Source organism: Capricornis sumatraensis, chromosome 9 (genome assembly GCF_032405125.1).
Source record: "Capricornis sumatraensis isolate serow.1 chromosome 9, serow.2, whole genome shotgun sequence".
Lineage (NCBI taxonomy): Eukaryota > Metazoa > Chordata > Mammalia > Artiodactyla > Bovidae > Capricornis > Capricornis sumatraensis.
Window position 1 is genome coordinate 13,383,395 of NC_091077.1, and position 20,205 is coordinate 13,403,599.

Sequence of the window (20,205 nt, forward strand, 5' to 3'; positions counted from 1 at the left end):
CCCACTTGACTTCACATTCCAGGATGTCTGGCTCTAGATGATTGATCACACCATCGTGATTATCTGGGTCGTGAAGATCTTTTTTGTACAGTTCTTCTGTGTATTCTTGCCACCTCTTCTTCATATCTTCTGCTTCTGTTAGGTCCATACCCATTTCCGTCCTTTATTGAGCCCATCTTTGCCTGAAATGTTCCCTTGATATCTCTAATTTTCTTGAAGAGATCTCTAGTCTTTCTCATTCTGTTCTTTTCCTCTATTTCTTTGCATTGATCGCTGAAGAAGGCTTTCTTATCTCTTCTTGCTATTCTTTGGAACTCTGCATGAAATGCTTATATCTTTCCTTTTCTCCTTTGCTTTTCACCTCTCTTCTTTTCACAGCTATTTCTAAGGCCTCCCCAGACAGCCATTTTGCTTTTTTGCATTTCTTTTCCATGGGGATGGTCTTGATCCTTGTCTCGTGTACAATGTCACGAGTCTCAGTCCATAGTTCATCAGGCACTCTATCTATCAGATCTAGGCCCTTAAATCTATTTCTCACTTCCACTGTATAATCATAAGGAATATGATTCAGGTCATACCTGAATGGTCTAGCGGTTTTCCCTACTTTCTTCAATTTGAGTGTGAATTTGGTAATAAGGACTTCATGATCTGAGCCACAGTCAGCTCCTGGTCTTGTTTTTGTTGACTGTATAGAGCTTCTCCATCTTTGGCTGCAAAGAATATAATCAGTCTGATTTCGGTGTGATCATCTGGTGATGTCCATGAAGGCAGGTTCATTACTACACAAGTAATCATACTCTTATACTTCTTGTCTGCAAGTCTAAATCCTGGAATACCAAAACAAGTGTCCAAAAGAATTCATCATATTTACTCAGGGAATGAAAAGAGGTGAAACAAAAATTCTTCACAGTGCAAAAATGTAATACTTCATTTTTTTTTTTCCTGTGAAATTCACTTCTCTTACCTCTTGGCAAATATTGTATACGGTGTTTCAAGCTCTAGTAATTAAATATATCTTACAGTGTTGAATGAACTTAAATAAGTGAGTAAATCTTTTGAAGGGGACTAACGCAGGGACGGGCAGGGTAGATCGTCAAGAAAAGTTTTTAAAAAAAACCTCCACGAAAAGATTTCCTATGGAATATCTGTTTCCAGCAAAATATCGAGAGGAGAAACGATTCACACAACGTACTTCCAAGGGGTTTTTCCTGGCTTTCAGGACCGTCTGCCTACAATGCGGGAGACCTGGGTTCGATCCCTGGGTCGGGAAGATTCCCTGGAGAAGGAAATGGTAACCCACTCCAGTACTCTTGCCTGGAAAATCCCATGGACGGAGGAGCTTGGTTCAGGCTGCTGACCACGGGGTCGGAAAGAGTCGGGCACGACTGAGCGACTTCACTTTCACTAAGGTATCTACGGTTGCCCATCCCCCGCCCCTCCCCCCCACCCTCCACCGCAACCTGCGCCCTGGAAAAATGCCATCCAGGACTCCGTGCAAATAGGATAAAAAAATTAAAATATTGAGTTTCTTTGAAAAGCATCACAGAGATAAACAGTTGATAGATAATTTGAATCGGAGAGGCGAAACTGATTTTTGGAATGAGGGAAGAGATCTGGACATTTAATTATTTATGGCCAGTCCTACGAAGGGCTTCTCCGTGGCTCAGCGGTAAAGCATCTGCTTGGCAATGCAGGCGCTGCAGGTTCGGTCCCAATCTCGGAATATGCGCTGGTGAAGGAAATGGCATCCCACTTCTGTATTCCTGGATAGGAAATCCCATGGACAGAGGTGCCTGGCAGGCTGTCCATGAGGTCGCAAAGGCTCAGACACGACTGAGTGACGAAATAACTGGGGTGGAAACCCCCAACTAGAATACCAACCCTCATTTAGAATAACAACTTTCTGCCTTCTGCCTCTGTTATCTTGCTTAAACAGCTTTTGCTCCCCACCTCCAGTTCTGTACTGTTGCTTGCTCATGGCATCGGCGGGAATCTAAGTTGCCTGAGGAGAGGGTATCTGAGTTGCTTGAAAGAGAAAGTCCCAAAGACCCGGAGATCTGTGGTGTATAAAAGATACCCAGAACAAAGTCCGGGCGCTGAGCCTCTGGAGGCGACTCCGCTGAGCCCCCACCGGTGCTGAATAAACCCTGTTGTTCTGCATCTTCCAGTGCCGCTGGTCTCTTTCTGCCGCCACGGTTTCTGTAACACAACGACAGCAAAGAGCTACTTAATGGGGGCTTCGATTTGAGATTCCTCTTCCCCAAATCTTTGGGAAAAGAGGAAACCAGGTGCCCGTGGCATAGAAAAGACAGCCTGGGACCCCTCAACCGACACCTAATCTCACTGCTGGACCCTCTGGAAAGAGTCTCGATTGTCTACCGAAAACTGTGAACGTGGTCAGGGCACAGTCTCGGGGAGAAGAGGGGCTGTGGGCGCAGAGCCGCCGGGGGAGGCTCTGGGGCGGAGGTTCCCGCGCGAAGTGACCAGACCGGACGACCGGGGGTCCTGGCTGCCCGGCCAACATCCCAGCTGCGAGCCAGCCGGGACTGAGGTCCTAGCGGCGCCGGAGACCCTGGGTTTCCCAGACTCCGGGGATGGCCGCGGTGCTGGATCAAAAAGCGGCCGGTTTCCGCTAGTTCCTATCAGTCCCTCTCCGGCGTCCGCAACCTGGGTCAGCATATTCACCATTTCGAGTTCCCGTCCAAGAACTCCAACGACCAGTGCAGATCACACTGGTGAGAGTAACCAGGCTACGGAATCAGGAAAGCCACTAGACCTTCTGCTCAGTGGGGAAAAGGAAGTCCACGCCAGGGGGTGTTGCCCCGCCCACCTGCCTCAGAGGACTCCTGGTTGGACAAATTCCAATGCCCCGCCCCTCGCGCCTGAGTGACAACCTGTGGTAGGTGGGATGGGTCTTGTCCCTGCTTGGCACTTTTGCTGCTGCTGCTGCTAAGTCGTTTCAGTCGTTTCGACTCTGCAGTATATCATGCAGAGCCCACCAGGCTCCCCCGTCCCTGGGATTCTCCAGGCAAGAACACTGGAGTGGGTTGCCATTTCCTTCTCCAATGCATGAAAGTGAAACGTGAAAGTGAAGTGGCTCAGTCGTGTCCGACCCTTAGCGACCCCATGGACTACAGCCTACCAGGCTCCTCCGTCCATGGGATTTTCCAGGCAAGAGTGCTCAAGTGGGGTGCCATCGCCTTCTCCCGGCACTTTTGCTAGGTTAAGACAATTGTTTCCTGGCCTGAGATCGACTCTGCAGCTCTGCAGTAGTTTGTTTCTTTACAGTACTGAACTTTACTTCCATCATCAGTTACTTCCATCATCAGTTACATCCACAACTGGGCGTTGTTTTCGCTTTGGCTTCATCTCTTCATTCTTTCTGGTGTTATTTCTCTACTCTTCTCCAGTAGCATATTGGGCATCTACCAACCTGGGGAGTTCATCTTTCAGTGTCATATCTTTTTGCCTTTTCATACTGTTCATGGGGTTCTCAAGGCAAAAATACTTAAGTGGTTTGCCATTCCCTTCTCCAGTGGACCACGTTTTGCTTATTTAACTTATATGCAGAATGTATCATTCGAAATACCAGGCTGGATGAAGCACGAACTGGAAGCAAGATTGCCAGCAGACATATCAATAACCTCGGATATGCAGATGACACCACCCTTATGGCAGAAAGTGAAGAAGAACTAAAGAGACTCTTGATGAAAGTGAAAGAGGCGAGAGAAAAAGCTGGCTTAAAACCCAACCTTCATTAAACTAAGATAATGGCATCCATTCCCATCACTTCATGGCAAATAGATGGGGAAACAATGGAAAAAGTGACAGACTTTATTTTTGGGGGCTCTTAAAATCACTGCAGATGGTGACAGCAGCCATGAAATTAAAACATGCTTGCTCCTTGGAAGAAAAACTATACGAACTTAGACAGAATATTAAAAAGCAGAGACATTACTTTGCCAACAAAGTTTCAAGCAAAGCTATGGTTTTTCTAGTAGTCATGTATGGATGTGAAAGTTGGGCTATAAAGAAAGCTGAACACCAAATAATTGATGCTTTTGAACTGTAGTGTTGGAGAAGACTCTTGAGGGTTCCTTGGACAGCAAGATCCAACCAGTCCATCCTAAAGGAAATCAGTCCTGAATATTCATTGGAAGGACTGATGCTGAAGTTGAAACTCCAATACTTTGGCCACCTGAGGCAAAGAGTCAACTCACTGGGAAAGACCCTGATGCTGGGAAAAATAGAAGGCAGAAGGGGACAATAGAAGATGAGATGGCTGGATGGCATTACCAACTCGATGGACAATGAGTTTGATGAGCAAGCTCTGGGAGTTGGTGATGGACAGGAAGCCTGGCATGCTGCAGTCCATGCAGTTGCAAAGAATTGGACAAGACTGAACTGAGTTTGTTTCTTCTAAGGAATTTATGCATTTCCTCTAACTTATCTTTAAAAATATAATTTATTTATTTATATCTGGCTGTGCTGGGTCCTTGTTGCTACACAGGCAGGGGCAACTCTCTAGTTGTGGTGTGCAGGCTCTCCTTGCAGTGGCTTCTCTCATTGCTGAGCAAGGGGTCTAGGGTACTCGGGCTTGGTAGTTGTGGCCCATGGGCTTAGTTGCTCCAAGGCATGTGGGATTTTTCCGGACCAGGGATTGAACCCGTGTCTCCTGTATTGGCAGGTGAATTCTTCATCACTGAGCCATCAGGGAAGTCCTGTAATCACTGTTTTTTTAAACCCTATAGTTCTACTTTTTAAAAACATTTAATTGAAGGATAATTGCTTTACAGAATTTTGTTGTTTTCTGTCAAACCTCAACATGAATCAGCCATAGGTATACATATGTCCCCACCCTCTTGAACCTCCCTCTCATCTCCCTCCCCATCCCATCCCTCCAGGTTGATACAGACCTCCTGTCTGAGTTTCCTGAGACATACAGCAATTCCCACTGGCTATCTATTTACATATGGTAACTGCACAACTGCACTCATCTCACACGCTAGTAAATGCTCAAAATTCTCCAAGCCAGGCTTCAGCAATACGCGAACTGTGAACTTCCAGATGTTCTAGCTGGTTTTAGAAAAGGCAGAGGAACTAGAGATCAAATTGCCAACATCCGCTGGATCATGGAAAAAGCAAGAGTTCCAGAAAAACATTTACCTCTGCTTTATTGACTATGCCAAAGCCTTTGACTGTGTGGATCACAATAAACTGTGGAAATTCTGAAAGATATGGGAATACCAGACCACCTGACCTGCCTCTTGAGAAACCTATATGCAGGTCAGGAAGCAACAGTTAGAACTGGACGTGAAACAGACTGGTTCCAAATAGGAAAAGGAGTATGTCAAGGCTATATATTGTCATCCTGCTTATTTAACCTATATGCAGAGTACATCATGAGAAACGCTGGGCTGGAAGAAACACAAGCTGGAATCAAGACTGCCGGGAGAAATATCAATAACCTCAGATATGCAGATGACACCACCCTTATGGCAGAAAGTGAAGAGGAACTAAAAAGCCTCTTGATGAAAGTGAAAGAGGAGAGTGAAAAAGTTGGCTTAAAGCTCAACATTCAGAAAATGAAGATCATGGCATCCGGTCCCATCACTTCATGGGAAATAGATGGGGAAACAGTGGAAACAGTGCCAGACTTTATTTTCTTGGGCTCCAAAATCACTGCAGATGGTGACTGCAGCCATGAAATTAAAAGATGCTTACTCCTTGGAAGGAAAGTTATGACCAATCTAGATAGCATATTGAAAAGCAGAGACATTACTTTGCCGACTAAGGTCCGTCTAGTCAAGGCTATGGTTTTTCCTGTGGTCATGTATGGATGTGAGAGCTGGACTGTGAAGAAAGCTGAGCACCAAAGAATTGATGCTTTTGAACTGTGGTGTTGGAGAAGACTCTTGAGAGTCCCTTGGACTGCAAGGAGATCCAATCAGTCCATCCTAAGGGAGATCAGTCCTGGGTGTTCACTGGAAGGACTGATGCTAAAGCTGAAACTCCAGTACTTTGGCCACCTCACGCGAAGAGTTGACTCACTGGAAAAGACCCTGATGCTGGGAGGGATTGAGGGCAGGAGGAGAAGGGGACGACAGAGGATGAGATGGCTGGATGGCATTACCGACTCAATGGACATGAGTTTGAATGAACTCCGGGAGATGGTGATGGACAGGGAGGCCTGGCGTTCTGTGATTCATGGGGTCGCAGAGTCGGACACGACTGAGCGACTGAACTGAACCAAATGTAAGTTTCCATGTTACTCTTAATAGAATTTACTTCACCCTAGAATCTGACTAGAGCTATCATCTTAGAGGTTGCAGGCAAGATGGCACTGAAACAATCTTTTTAACTTGTGCAGATAAGAAGAAATGAGGGACTTTCTTGGTGGTCCAGTGGCTGGGAATCTGCCTGCCAATGCAGAGGACACAGGTTCTGTCCCTGGTCGGGTAGGATTCCACTTGCCACAGGGCAACTGGGCCTATGTGTGACAAATACTGAAGCCCACGCACCCTAGAGCCTGTGCTCCACAACAAGAGAAACCACCACAATGAGATGTGCGCACACCACAACTACAGAGTAGCCCCAGCTCGCCGCAACTAGAGAAGGCCCAGGTGCAACAACAAAGCCCCAGCACAGCCAATAAAAAAAGAGTAAGAAATTAGTTTCATGAGGAAAACTGTAACTAAAAGCAAGAAAATGACCCAAAGATAAAGTAGCTGACCTTGTACTCACAGGATAAAACTGACAAGACTGTATAAACGATTAAATGAGGAATAACGCATGGTTTTTCTCAATGGGTACTTTATTCTCTGAGGACATGAAAAACAAACTTGTTGGCTAATGAACAGTTCAGAATGTCGGTATAATATTTGAAATGACAAAACCTGTTTCACAAAAAATTCGAACAGAAAATACAATAAAAAACACATTGAAGGTTTATGTTCAGCTACAAGTAACAGGAAACACCCACAGCCTTCCTGACAGAAGGAAGGTGATTCTTCTTACAGGGAATCAATGGATCAGGAATGGCATTGCACAACACACTAAAGAAGCAAACGGACATGTAGGAGAGAAACAAAAATATAATCCAGGGAAGGGTGGAATCAGAGGACATTCCCAGCCAGAAAACTCTGAAATACTTACCTTGTGGACACAGGAAGTCTAACAGAAAAAATTCAAACTGCTGGATCTTTGATGTGGAAGCTATGAAGACATTGGGGGAAACTATACATGTATAAAAATGGAAATCAAACACTGGTTGCTGGTGTTGATGATACTCTTCACTAAAAGTTCACGGAGTTTGGAAAATAAGCTGGAAGATGCTGTCCTTGAAGCTCCTGTGTAACTGTCTGTCTCCCAGGGTGGGGGCTCTAATATCTGAACAATGTCTTTTTTACATTTGCTTTTAAATTATACACAGGTGAGGTACTGGTGAATGCTAACAAGGAACCACAAAGAGGATAGATTTTAGAAAGTCTAGGTTCTAATATTATTCACAGGCAAGGTGTCTCTAACTTGACATCTTTAGGATTAAAACAAGTCTCATAGTCTATTCAGGCTTCCCAGGTGGTGCACTGGTAGAGTCCACCTGCCAGTGTAGGAGATGCAAGAGACATGGGTTCAGTCTCTGGTTCGGAAAGATCCCCTGGAATCGGAAATAGCAACCCACTCCAGTATTCTTGCCTGGAAAAATTCCATGGACAGAGGAACCTGGTGGGCTGCAATCCAAAGGGTCAAAAAGAGTCAGATATGACTGAGCACCCACGCATGCATGCAAGCAGTCTGTTCAATTAGTCAGAAATAGAAAAAACAAACAGGAAAAATCATAATTTACCTAGTAGCATTCCCTTTCACTTTTCACTTTCATGCATTGGAGAAGGAAATGGCAACCCACTCCAGTGTTCTTGACTGGAGAATCCCAGGCACGGGGAGGCCTGGTGGGCTGCTGTCTATGGGGTCACACAGAGTCGGGAGTCGGACATGACTGAAGTGACTTAGCAACAATACTCTTTGACATCCTAGCCATACATAATATTAATTCCAAGTGATTAATAGAATGGAAATGGAAAAAGACTCCTATACTCACCACCACCAACTGGAGTGGGTTGCCATGCCCTCCTCCAGGGGATCATCCCAACCCAGGGATTGAACCCAGGTCTCCTGCATTGCAGGCGGATTCTTTACTGTCTGAGCCACCAGGAAAACCCAAGAATACTGGAGTGGATAGCCTAACCCTTCTCCAGGGGATCTTCCTGACCCAGGAATTGAACAGGGGTCTCCTGCATTGCAGGGAGATTCTTTACAAGTTGAGCTACCACGGAAGCCCATAAAAAAGGGTACAATATATATAATAGGTTATATATCTAGGAACTGCCACACTGATACTGAGCCGGACCCTGTGGGGCTCCTGGGGACAAGGCCTTCCTGTGTCCATCTCTTTGATTACAGGAAACAGCCTTCACTCAGCTTCCATGAGCTTCCCTGAGTTCCAGTGGGCTGAGGCAAGCAGCTGTTAATCAGGGAAGGGAGGGAGTGCAAGACCAGGGATAAAGTCAAGAGCAGCCTTGGGGCAAGGTTCTGATTCCCCATCAACGAACACACACAACAGTATCTTTGAGCTATTTTTCAGAAACTGAAACTCCCTCAGGTGGGAGAAGTTAATGATTAAGGAGGGCATGCTGCCCACAAACAGGTAGACCCCAGACCAGTTGGACCTCAGGTTGATGATGCTGACTCCAACTTGCCTCACCACCCCAACCGTCAAAAGAATGTCCATGAAGTGAACCTCTTTGAACAATTACTATAAAACTTTCTCAGTCTCTTCCCCAAGTGGGAACACATGGTTTTGAGGGCATTAGCCCACTGTGGCCCCCTTTGCCTAGCAAAGGAACAAAGTCATCCTTTTCTATTACACCCAAAGAGGAAAAAAAATCACTATCTGAGTAAAGGAAAAAATATTACCTTTAAACCTTATGTACTGTGGTTGAAAGATAACTTACAGAAATAACTGACATTAATATTCCTTTCTGAAATGAGTAGAAATCCACCATTTAAGATTAAACTTGAAGAAAGATCTTTAGTAAACACAACACATTTATAAATTTTAAAAACAATTCCTTTGGGACGTCCCCAGCAGTCCAGTGGTTAAGACAATGTGCCTCCACTGCAGGGGCATGGCTTCCATCACTGGTTGGGGAACTAAGATCCTATATGTCCCAAATTGAGGTCAAAAGAAAATACTAATAAATAAAAATAAAACAACTCTTTCATGCTGAAGGTTTTCTGGAACATTAAGCATGGATTACTTTCCATCAATTTATCTCATGTTATTTACATTTACACATCTTCTCCATGGGAGTTTTTCCATATAATGATATCAGCCAATTTAAGTATTTCTGAGGCTGTTTACAAACAAGGTTTTACCTAGTAAATCCTTTTATGGATCCAGAAACTAAGATCGGAAAAGCCTTTTCCACATTCTTCACATTTTATATGATTTCCATCCAGTGTGTAGTCTCATGGGTCTTTGAATGACTGAGACACAAACGGAAGATTTCTGACATTTCCATCAAATTGATAGGTTTCTGTCCAGTGTGAATTCTTTCGTGCACGTCAACATAAGTGGAAAAGAAGGTTTCCCTTTTATTTCCCATTCCCAAACATTCAAGGCCTCCTCCCTGTCAACTATGGGTCCTTCGATGTATTTTTAAAAATGATGGATACCGGTACCATTTACCACACTGGTCACATTGATATGGTTTCTCTCCAGTGTGACTCCTTTCATGTACTTTAAAAGAACTGGGATGAATGAATACTCTCTCACATTCTTTACATTTATAAGGTCCATCCCCAGTGTGTGTTATCATGTGTTTCTGAAGGGTTACATTCAATAAGAAGGCTTTACCACATTCTTTACACTTATATGGTTTTTCTCCAGTGTGGATTCTTTCATGATTTCGAAGTGACCAGGCAGTATTCAATACTTTAGAGCATGTTTTACATACAAACGGTGTCTCTCCCGTGTGATGTCTTTTGTGTGCCTGGAAGGACCTCAAACGTTTGAAAGCTTTACCACACTGCTTACATTCATAAGGTTTTTCTCCCCTGTGAATCCTTTCATGTATTTCAATAGTTTCAGGACTTTCAAAGGTTTTTCCACATTCTGTACATTTATAGGGTTTATGTCCTTTATGAGTGCTTTCGTGCATTCGTAGGTGACTGGGATAAATGAATGCTTTCTCACATTTCTGACACTTGTAAGGTAAATCTCCAGTGTGTGTTCCCATGTGTTTTCGAAAAGTTGTGTGCCACGCGAAGGCTTTGCCACATTCCTTACATTCATAGGGCTTCTCCCCTGTGTGACTCCTTTCATGGGTTTTCAGAGCACTAGGAAAAATGAATGCTATTCCACATTCTTTACATTTATATACCTTCTCACGGTACTTTCGGCGATCTCCTGATCTGTTTTCAATGTGACATTTCATGTGTCTAGTAAGGGATGAATGATACATGAAGACTTTCCCACATGCTCTGCATTCCCATGGTTTTATATCACGAGTTCTCTTCACATTGGGAGTTGGAATAAGGTTGAAGCTTTCTTCAGAGGAATTAACGTCTTTCTTTTCAGAGTGTCTCTCTGCCTTGGGATTTCTGTAAATCATGAGAATACTAGTAATGATTTTTTTTCTTAATTACATTATATTTATTGTCTTTATTATGATTTATAGGAATAGTGAGGTTTTCTATCTTGTGTGACTTGGTAGAAGTCAAATAAACTGAATGCTGTTAACAGGACTTTCCCTTTTCTATTAAAAAGTGATATTCAAATATAGGCTTTATGAATACTGACTGCACACAAACTGTATTTCAAACACAGAACATTTATATCACATTTAAGAAAATTTGAGGCAGACATTTTCTAAAAACAACTAAATTTGAAGATGGAGCTATTTATTTTGTTTGCTTCCTTTTAGGTTTTCATAAGGTTCTCACATGAGACATGCTTTGCACTGTACATGTGGCTCACCGTAATTTTCTCTCCTGGTTTTTGTCCTGATCTTCAATGTCATGATCTTCCTGTTTTGCTTCTGAAATGCAGACCCAGAAAAAAGATCCCAAAGTATTAGACATTATAGAATGTTATGCCCATGATGAACTCTGACACCACCCAGTTTCTTTTTTTTCTTTTCACCTCCCTGTACATCTTGTGGGATCTTAGTTTCTTGACCAGGGATTGAACCAGGGCCACGGCAGTGAAAGTGCTGATACTTAACCTCTGGAGTCCCAGGGAATTCCTTTTCTTCCCCCTACTTTTATTTTTTACCAGTGTCCTCCCTTTCCACATTCCACATTCCACATCTCTGAACAGTACAGATGGATAAGAAACACTTGCTCTCTAATTGACAAAGCGAAGGAATTCTTCATTCTTACCTACTGAGACTACATTTCTGAAGTTTTCCCGCATCACATCTCTGTAGAGTTTCCTCTGTGAGGAATCCAGTAAAACCCACTCATCCAGGGTGAAGTTTATAGCCACGTCCTCAAAGGCCAAAGAGTCCTAAAACACCCAAAATATGTACACAGTAAGATGCATGAGACAGCACTAGATACCCACACTCCATATATAGGAGGGTGATGTACTACTTTGTTGTTTATAAAGAGTTATTCTATGACTTGATCATGAAAAACTTACTCTCCACATTTCCTCAATAATTTGACAGGAGCATGAAGAAACGAAACCATTTACACTTCATTTCTGTGGTTACAGTGTCACTCATATCACGATCACAGCAGAGCCAGAGAATGTAGGGAAACATTAGAAATCCTATGCAGATGAAATAAATACCATTTTAGGAACCATTTAGTTCTTGTGAAAAAAGAAATATGAAAGATCATATTCTTCCTTACGGTCTACAATTTACAGTGCCCCATGGGGGTAGAGGATCCGGACTGCATGAGGTTTCAATGAATAAAAATGCAGCGAAAAACTGGATGGTGTTTTCTAGTTCTATCACCTAGTGCCCAGGTGGCCTGCAGAACTCAAACTTTTAACAAAGCCCAGCTGGCCATACTGTCCCAAGGTCCTCCAAATATTTAGAAGAAATCACATGTCGTTGCCTGAATATAAATACTCTTCTGCAGAAGCACTGCCTTTACGTTGTGTAATAATTATCACAGAGTCTGTTTTTCCTTTTTTTCTATTAAAAAAAAAAACGCAGGTAGGAAGCAATTTCAAACTTAGACCTCAGTTATGGGGAAGAAGCAATAATACTAGGGACATTCCTGGTTCCTAAATTATATATTTTTTAAAAAGTAATATTCCAATACAGGGTTTATGAATACTGGTGGTTCAGTATTTAGGAATCTGCCTGCCAATGCAGGAGTGCTATTTGCTCAGTTGTGTCTGACTCTTTGCGACTCCTTGGACTGTAGCCCACCACATTCCTCTGTCCATGAAATTCTCCAGGCAAGAATACTGGAGTGGGTTGCCACTTCCGTCTCCAGAGTCCTTCCTGACCCAGGGATTGAACCCACATCTCCTGCATTGCAGGCAGACTCTTTAGTGTCTGAGCCACCAGGGAAGCTCCCAAAACAGGAGACAAAAGTTCAGTCCTTGGTCAGAGATCTCACATGCCCTAGGGCAACTAAGCCCATGGGCCACAACTACTGAGCCTATATTCTAGAGTCCCGTGCTCTCTGCAACAAGAGAACCAACCACCACAAGAAGACATAGAGAAAATCTGTGTGCGGAGCGAAAATCCGCACAGTAAGTTAACACAGTAAGTTAAAAAAAAAAAAAAATCTAGACCACAAAATTCCTATACTCTAGGGCCTCAGGGCAGCTTCCAGCCAAATTTTAGAACATACAGGGCAATTATGTGCTGGAAAATCTCTTTTTTATCACACTCTTAACAGTACACCCTGAGCCTTACTGCCCTTAAGTAATAGGTTAAGAGCTACAGTTTACAAGAGTTCACCAATGTCCATAATACGCTGATGGTGAATTTTCTCATAATTATAAAAGATGTAAGCCTTTCATCATTGGCTTCCTTCAAAAGGACATGAAGTCTCCATCCTGCAATTTCAGGAACAAGTGTTTCCCAAGCAGCCACTACAGCCACTGCCAAATGACAATCTAGTCTGGGATTTGTGAATTTAGAAGTCATGATTCTCCATGTCACAAGAGGAGAATAAAAAACTTGAAACGAACAAGTCCTCCCAGAGTCATGAGAGCACCGATTCAAAGGGCAAACTGGTGTCCTGAAAATGGAAAAGAGAAAAGAAATGACTTTTAAAAAATGCCCCAAATATTCTGTTCTTAGGGCCTGTTACGAAAAAACTCTGTTTCACCAGAGTCTCACATAAAGACAAAAAAAATATAGAGAACATAAAATCCATGACCCTCACATGACCTTCTTTAACAGAAGACTTATATACACACAATGAAAATAACGGAAGGAGAAGAGAGATAAAAATAAGTAACAACCGGTAAGATTTTCCTAATACCAATGATGAATCTCAGTTGAACAAGAAAAATGAAAACACCTAAAATGGAGATGAAAGTGTATTATAATCAAATAGAGAGAAAAAAAGGCAAAGAGACTATACTGTCAGAAGGTAGAAATACACTTTTGATATAGAGAAACAAAGACTAGAATCAACTTGGAGTTCTTTTCAGGAAAACAAAAAACTACAAGCAAGAACCAAATGGACTGAAGTATTTAAAGACCAACAGACACACAGAGATTAGAAGAAACCTGACAAAATGATTAAAAGGTCCATTCTCCAAAAAAGTGTCTTTCACATGTACATACATAGCAACAAAGTGGCAAACTATATAAGGCAAGACATGAAAAAGGCAGGGAGGACTCCTGGGCAATTATCTGGAGAAAAACAGGATTAGAAAAGATACATGTGCCCCAATGTTCAGTGCAGCACTGTTTAACAATAGCCAAGACATGGAAGCAACCTAAATGTTCATCGACAGAGGGACAGATAAAGAAGATGTGGTCCATATATACAATGGAATATTACTCAGCCATTAAAAAGAATGAAATAATGCCATCTGCAGCAACACGGATGGACCTAGAGAGTGTCATCTTGCCTGGAGAATCCCAGGGATGGGGAAGCCTGGTGGGCTGCCGTCTATGGGGTCACACAGAGTTGGACACAACTGAAGCGACTTAGCAGCAGCAGCAGAGAGTGTCATATTGAATGAAGTCAGACAGAGGAGAAATATCTTATGATATCCCTTACATGTATAATCTAAAAAGAAATGATACAAATGAACTTACTTACAGAACAGAAACAGACTCTCAGAATGAGTTTCTGGTTGAGGGTTGAGGGGAGGAGACAGAGAGTTAGGGATGGACATATACACACTGTTATATTTAAAATGGATAACCAATAAAGACTTACTGTATAGCACATAAAACTTTGCTCAATATTATGTAGCAGCGTGGATGGGAGGGGAGTTTAAAAGAGAATGCTGCTGCTGCTAAGTCGCGTCAGTCGTGTCCGACCCTGTGCGACCCCATAGACGGCAGCCCACCAGGCTCCCCCAACCCTGGGATTCTCCAGGCAAGAACACTGGGGTGGGTTGCCATTTCCTTCTCCAGTGCAGGAAAGTGAAAAGTGAAAGTGAAGTCGCTCAGTCATGTCCGACTCTTAGCGACCCCATGGACTGTAGCCTACCAGGCTCCTCTGTCCACGGGATTCTCCAGGCAAGAGTACTGGAGTGGGGTGCCATCGCCTTCTCCGTAAAAGAAAGTAGGTACATGTATATATATGACTCAGTCCCTTCCCTGTTCACCTGAAACTATCACAACATTGTTAATTGGCTATATCCCAGTACAAAACAACCAAAAAAAAAAAAAAAAAACTGAACCGAACAGCACCATGAAACAACTCAGTTTAAGTGTAATCTAAGAAATGATCAATGTGACGAAAGCAAAATTGACATTCTTTTCAAATACACATGGAACATTCAACAAGACAGAACATTTTCTGCAACATAAGACTAACTTAAGGGGCTTCCCTAATGGTCTAGCGGTTAAGAAACCACTTGCCAATGAAGAGGACGCAGGTTTGATCTCTGGTACAGGAAGATCTCACATGATGACAGGGCAACCAAGCCTGTGTGCCATCACAACTACTAAAACTCACCCACACCTACAGCCTGAGCTCCACAAGAGAAGACACCGCAATGAGAAGCCTGCATGCCACAACCAGAAAGTAGCCCCTACTCACAAGTAGAGAAAGCCCATGCTGAAAGGAAGACCCAGCACAGCCAAAAATAACTAGTATTAAAAAAAAAAAAAAACTTAAGAAATCTGGAAGAACAAAAATCATATAAACGATGTTCGTAGAACTCAAAGGCATTCCTCTAGCAATCAATATAAGCAAGAGCTGGAAAATCCCCTAACACACAGAGATTCAACAGCATATCTCTAAACAATAAATGGGATGAAAGAAGTCTCAAGAGAAATTAAAATTTACGTAGAGCTAAACTGTGGGATGATGCAAAAGCAGTATCTACAGAGAAAATTATGCCATCATAAAATACACTCAGAAAAAACAAAGATCTGTCAACAATAATGCAAGCATTTATCTTAGGAAACAACAAAGAGAAGAGCATAAAATCACAAAGAAAGTGGAATAAATTATAAAAATCAGAAAGGAAATTAATATAATTGAAGGAGAAAAAAATTTAAGCCAGATCTTTGACAAGATTAATCACACTGATAAACATCTAGTCAATCGACTACAAGGGTAGATAGAAATTATTAGTGTCAGAAAGGAACAGAGAGGGAAATGAAAATTTAAAAGGATTTTGTAAAATCCAGCGCCCGCTTATAATCACAAATAAGTAACAGAGGGAATATCTACTCATGGTGAAAGAAGATATTCATGAATCCTGTAGGTAAAAGCAAATATTTATTCTCTAGGGCATAATTGGGCTTCCCAGGTGGTTCACATGGTAAAAAAATTAGCCAGCCAATGCAGGAGATGTGGCTTCAATCCCGGGGTTGGGAAGATTCTCCTGGAAAAGGAAATGGCTACCCACTCCAATATTCTTGCCTGGGGAATCCCATGGGCAAAGGAGCCTGGCGGGCTACAGTCCATGGGGTCACAAACAGCTGGACATGACTGAGCGACTAACACTTACTTCCTACACTTCACTTATCTCTGTGAAACATCTGAAAGTTTCTCCAACAACAGATAACTGGAGTTCCCCAGACTGAAAAAAATCAACTGTTCTCCTATAGATCCACAGTGAACTTGGACAACGAAGGAAAGGCAATTCAAACAAAATTTTTTCAACAAATATGGCTGGAAATAATGGATATTCACAAACACACACACACAAACAAAATAAATGTAGACACAGGATTTATAAATCTGACCAAAAAGCCCTGAAAACGTATCACAGATCTAAATGTCAAATGCATAAGTAGGACTTCCCTGGTGGTCCAGTGGCTAAGACTTCATGTTCCCAAATGCAGGGGGCTCAAATTCAGTTCCTGGTCAGGGAACAGGATTCCACATGTCAAGACTTGGCACAGCCAAATAATATGTAAATAAATGAGAAAATGTTTTTTAAGATTCAAAAGTAACAAACTTCTGGAACATATCATAGGATGAAATCTAGGTCACCTTGGGTTTGGTGATGAATTTTCAAATATAACAACACACACAAGGTCTGTAAAAGAAAAAAAAGTATAATTTAACACCATTAAAATTTTTTTAAAAAAGTCTCGTCTATGGAGGTGATATATGTGTACATATAGCTGATTCATGTTTTTGTACAGAAGAATTGAAACATTGTAAAGCAATTATGAAAGTGAAAGTGTAGTCACTAAGTGAGTCAGACTCTTTGTGACCCCATGGACTGTAGCCCGCCAGGCTCCTCTGTTCATAGAATTCTCTAGGCAAGAATACTGGAGTGTATTGACATTTCCTACGCCAAGGGATCTTTCCGATCCAAGGATTGAACCTGGATCCCCCGAATTGGCAGGTGGGTTCTTTACCACTGAGCCACCAGGGATGCCCTAAGATGGGGGGAATGGAATCTGGTACCCTTCCCATGGAAGACAGGAGCTTTTTTTCAAAACAAAATATACTCTTAATATGTAAATTAAGGCCCACAATCACACTGTTTTGTCCAAATAAGGTTAACTCATATTCACACAGAACCCGCACATAAATACCTGTAGAGCTTTATTCACAACTGTCATGAGTTGAAAGGTAAGCAAGATATCTTGCAAGAGTCAAATAATCAGCAGTATATCCATATGATGAAACTGTTGTTCAGTTGCTCAGTCGTGTCCGACTCTTTGTGACCCCATGGACTGTAGCATACCAGGCTTCCCTGTCCTTCACCATCTCCTCCTCAGTCATCCCTTTCAATCTTTGGCAGGTGGATTCTTTTACTACTGAGCCACCAGGGAAGAAATCAAGCTATGAAAACATACCAGGAAAGCTCAAAAGTATATTGCTAACTAAAAGAAGTCAATCTGACAAAGCTATAAACGGTATGATTCCAAGTATATGAGTGCCTTCAAGTACTTCCCCTTGAAGGCGCCAAGGGGGCCTTAGCCTGAAAACACTGACCTCAGGCTCTGCTCTCCATTTAAAGAGCTCTCTACCACCACTGAAATTTTAAATATACAAACTCTGTCTGACTAATTCAGGAAAATTACTCAAACCCAATGTTTATGTGGAAATGAGAGAATAAAATTACAAGTCACTTTTACTACTCTACCCAGAAAACCCCAAGCATCTATTCCTTTCAGAAAATATATATCAATTAATACTTCCAGGGCAAGTTTATTTTCTACATAATTAATCATACTTGAATACTTTTAGTCTGCAAGTCTAAATCCTATAATGCCGTTTGAAATCAACCAATAGTACAGTCCAAAATAAGTCACCATACTCACTCAGGGAATAAAAAACAGTCAAACAAAAATTCTTCACAAATGGAATGTAATACTAGAATTTATTACCCCCTGAAATTAACCTCTCTTAGCTCTTACCAGGTTCTATTAATTAAATACATTTTACACTATTGAAAAAAAAAAAAGAAACTTAAGGAGTAAATCTTTTGAAGGGGAGCTAACATAGTGACTGACAGGGTAGATCCAGAAAAGTTTAAAAAAAAACCCTCTAGAGGGGCTCCCCGGTGGCTCAGAGGTAAAGACAGGAGACATGGGTTCCATTCCTAATCTGGGACGATCCCACATGGGGGGGACCTACTAAGACAGTGCTCTAGAGACAGGAGCCAACTACTGAGCTCACCTGCTCTGAGACCCCTGCTCCGAGGCGGCAGGGGTGACCACTGCAATGAGAAGATCGAGCAATGCAGCCAAGAAAGGCCCCCGCTTTCCACGACTGGAGAAGGGCCCGCGCAGAGGCAAAGGCCCAGCACAGCCAAAAATGAATAGATGAATTAAAAAAAAAAAATTCTCCACGAAAGAACTTCTTCTAGGATATCTGTTCTCAATCAAAAAAGAAAAAATCGGAAACGGAAAGGATTTCATGCAACCTACTTCCCAGTGGTTATTTTCGCGGCTTGCCGCTCAGGTAAAATATCCACAGACCGCCCCCACCCCGCCCCGCCCCTTGAAAATATGCCATCCACGACTCCGCAAACAGGATGAACAGTTAGAACATTGCTTGTGTTTAAATGCACCTCAGAGACAAACAGCTGATAAGTAATTTGAATCCGAGAGGCGAAATCGACTTTGAGAATGAAGGGAGAGATCTGGAAATTTAATGATTCATTGCCAGTCCTACAAAGCTTCTCTAGAGGGCTAAGGTGTTCAATTTTAAGAGTCCACTTCCCAAATATTCGGAAAACTCAGAGGAAACCCGGCGCTCCCCCTCTCCTTCCTGCAGAAAAGATGGTCTGGGACCCCTCAGACAACAGCTAATCCCGCGACAGAATCCTGGACAAGTCCCAATTGTCTCCTGAAGACCGTGCACGTGGTCAGCGCACAATCTAGGGGAGAAGAGGGTCTGCAGGCGCAAAGCCGGCGGGCAGAGGCTCCGGGGCGGAAGTTTCTTCCGGAAGTGACAAGATTGGACGCCCGGGGACCCGGCTGCTGGCCAACAGCCCTGCTGAGAACCCGAGGGGGCTGCGATCCGAGCGGAGCCCCAGACAACGCGTATCTGCACACTCCAGGGGTGAACACGAGGGGCCAGTTCAAAATGGCGGGTTTCCGCCGATTCCCACTAGCCCTACCGCGGCGGCCGATGCCCTGGTCAGCACACTCACCATTTCCAGGTCTCCTGGGACTGTCTGAGTCCCTCCCAGAGAGAACCACCAGAGCGACAGAAGATGCACGAGAATGACCAGGCCAGTGAACCAGACAGAACACGAAACTTGCGCAATGCGAAAAAGAGAGGAAGTCCACGTAGCGGGACATCGCCCCGCCCATCTGCCTCAGCGTCCTCTTGGTTGGACAGATCCCAAAGCCCCGCCCCTTGGGCCTAAGTGACAACTTGCGGGAGGTGAGGTGAGCCCAGACCCTCGTGGCTGTCACTTTTGTTGCGTTGTTATTGTTGTTGCGCTTAGTACTCAGTCGTGTCCGACTCTTTGCGACCCTATGATAGAAGACTTTTCCCTGGCTAAGATTGCTTTTAGGCCTGGAAAGTCCCATGGACGGAGGAGCCTGGTGGGCTGCAGTCCATGGGGTCCGGAAGAGTCGGACACGACTGAGCGACTTCACTTTCACTTTTCACTTTCATGCATTGGAGAAGGAAATGGCAACCCACTCCAGTGTTCTTGCCTGGAGAATCCCAGGGATGGGGGAGCCTGGTGGGCTGCCATCTCTGGGGTCGCACAGAGTCGGAGACGACTGAAGCGACTTAGCAGCAGCAGCAGCTCCTCCTGCCCTGGGATTCCTGGTTCAGTTTGAAGCAGTAAGTACAGATAAGAGGATGGCCCAGGCCAGACCTGCCAGGAACAAGGTTTTTGAGTCCACCGGGAGTCAAGGGCTGGGTGTAAGGTTGTGTGGCCAGGCATGAAATGTGCTACCTTTTAAGAAAACCAGACACTTAAATGTGAACTCCCCTCTGCAGTAAAGGGGTCTGATGCATTTTCATCTTTGGTCCTTGACTGCTCTGAGCCTTCTACCCATCCCTGCACCACCCCACTCATTAGGTACTTAAGCTGAAGAATCCTAGAGC

General features: G+C 43.3%; 2 protein-coding genes across 2 annotated transcripts in view; both read right to left on the reverse strand.

Moving 5' to 3' along the window:
• Positions 1–9,692: 9,692 nt before the first annotated feature.
• Positions 9,693–20,205, reverse strand: part of LOC138085677 (zinc finger protein 160-like) — a 406,927-nt gene continuing 396,414 nt past the window's right edge. Inside the window, exon 5 of the mRNA XM_068980181.1 lies at positions 9,693–10,398. Coding sequence (XP_068836282.1) covers positions 9,693–10,398 — 706 coding nt within the window. The remainder of the gene's footprint in view (positions 10,399–20,205) is intronic.
• Positions 10,415–19,366, reverse strand: LOC138085501 (zinc finger protein 564-like). Its single transcript, XM_068979942.1, has 6 exons — positions 19,292–19,366; positions 11,705–11,836; positions 11,443–11,569; positions 11,039–11,099; positions 10,568–10,662; positions 10,415–10,473 (listed from the first exon to the last, which is right to left on the reverse strand). Exons 2-6 carry the CDS (start codon positions 11,711–11,713, stop codon positions 10,415–10,417), a joined length of 351 nt encoding a protein of 116 aa, XP_068836043.1. The 5' UTR covers positions 11,714–11,836; positions 19,292–19,366.

Coding starts and splice junctions, on each gene's coding strand:
- LOC138085501 (XM_068979942.1), bottom strand. Junction 11,100..11,442: donor CAGAAATGTAGTCTCAGTAG/GTAAGAATGAAG, acceptor TCTGCATTTCAG/AAGCAAAACAGGAAGATCAT. Junction 10,474..10,567: donor TCCCAATGTGAAGAGAACTC/GTGATATAAAAC, acceptor CATTGAAAACAG/ATCAGGAGATCGCCGAAAGT.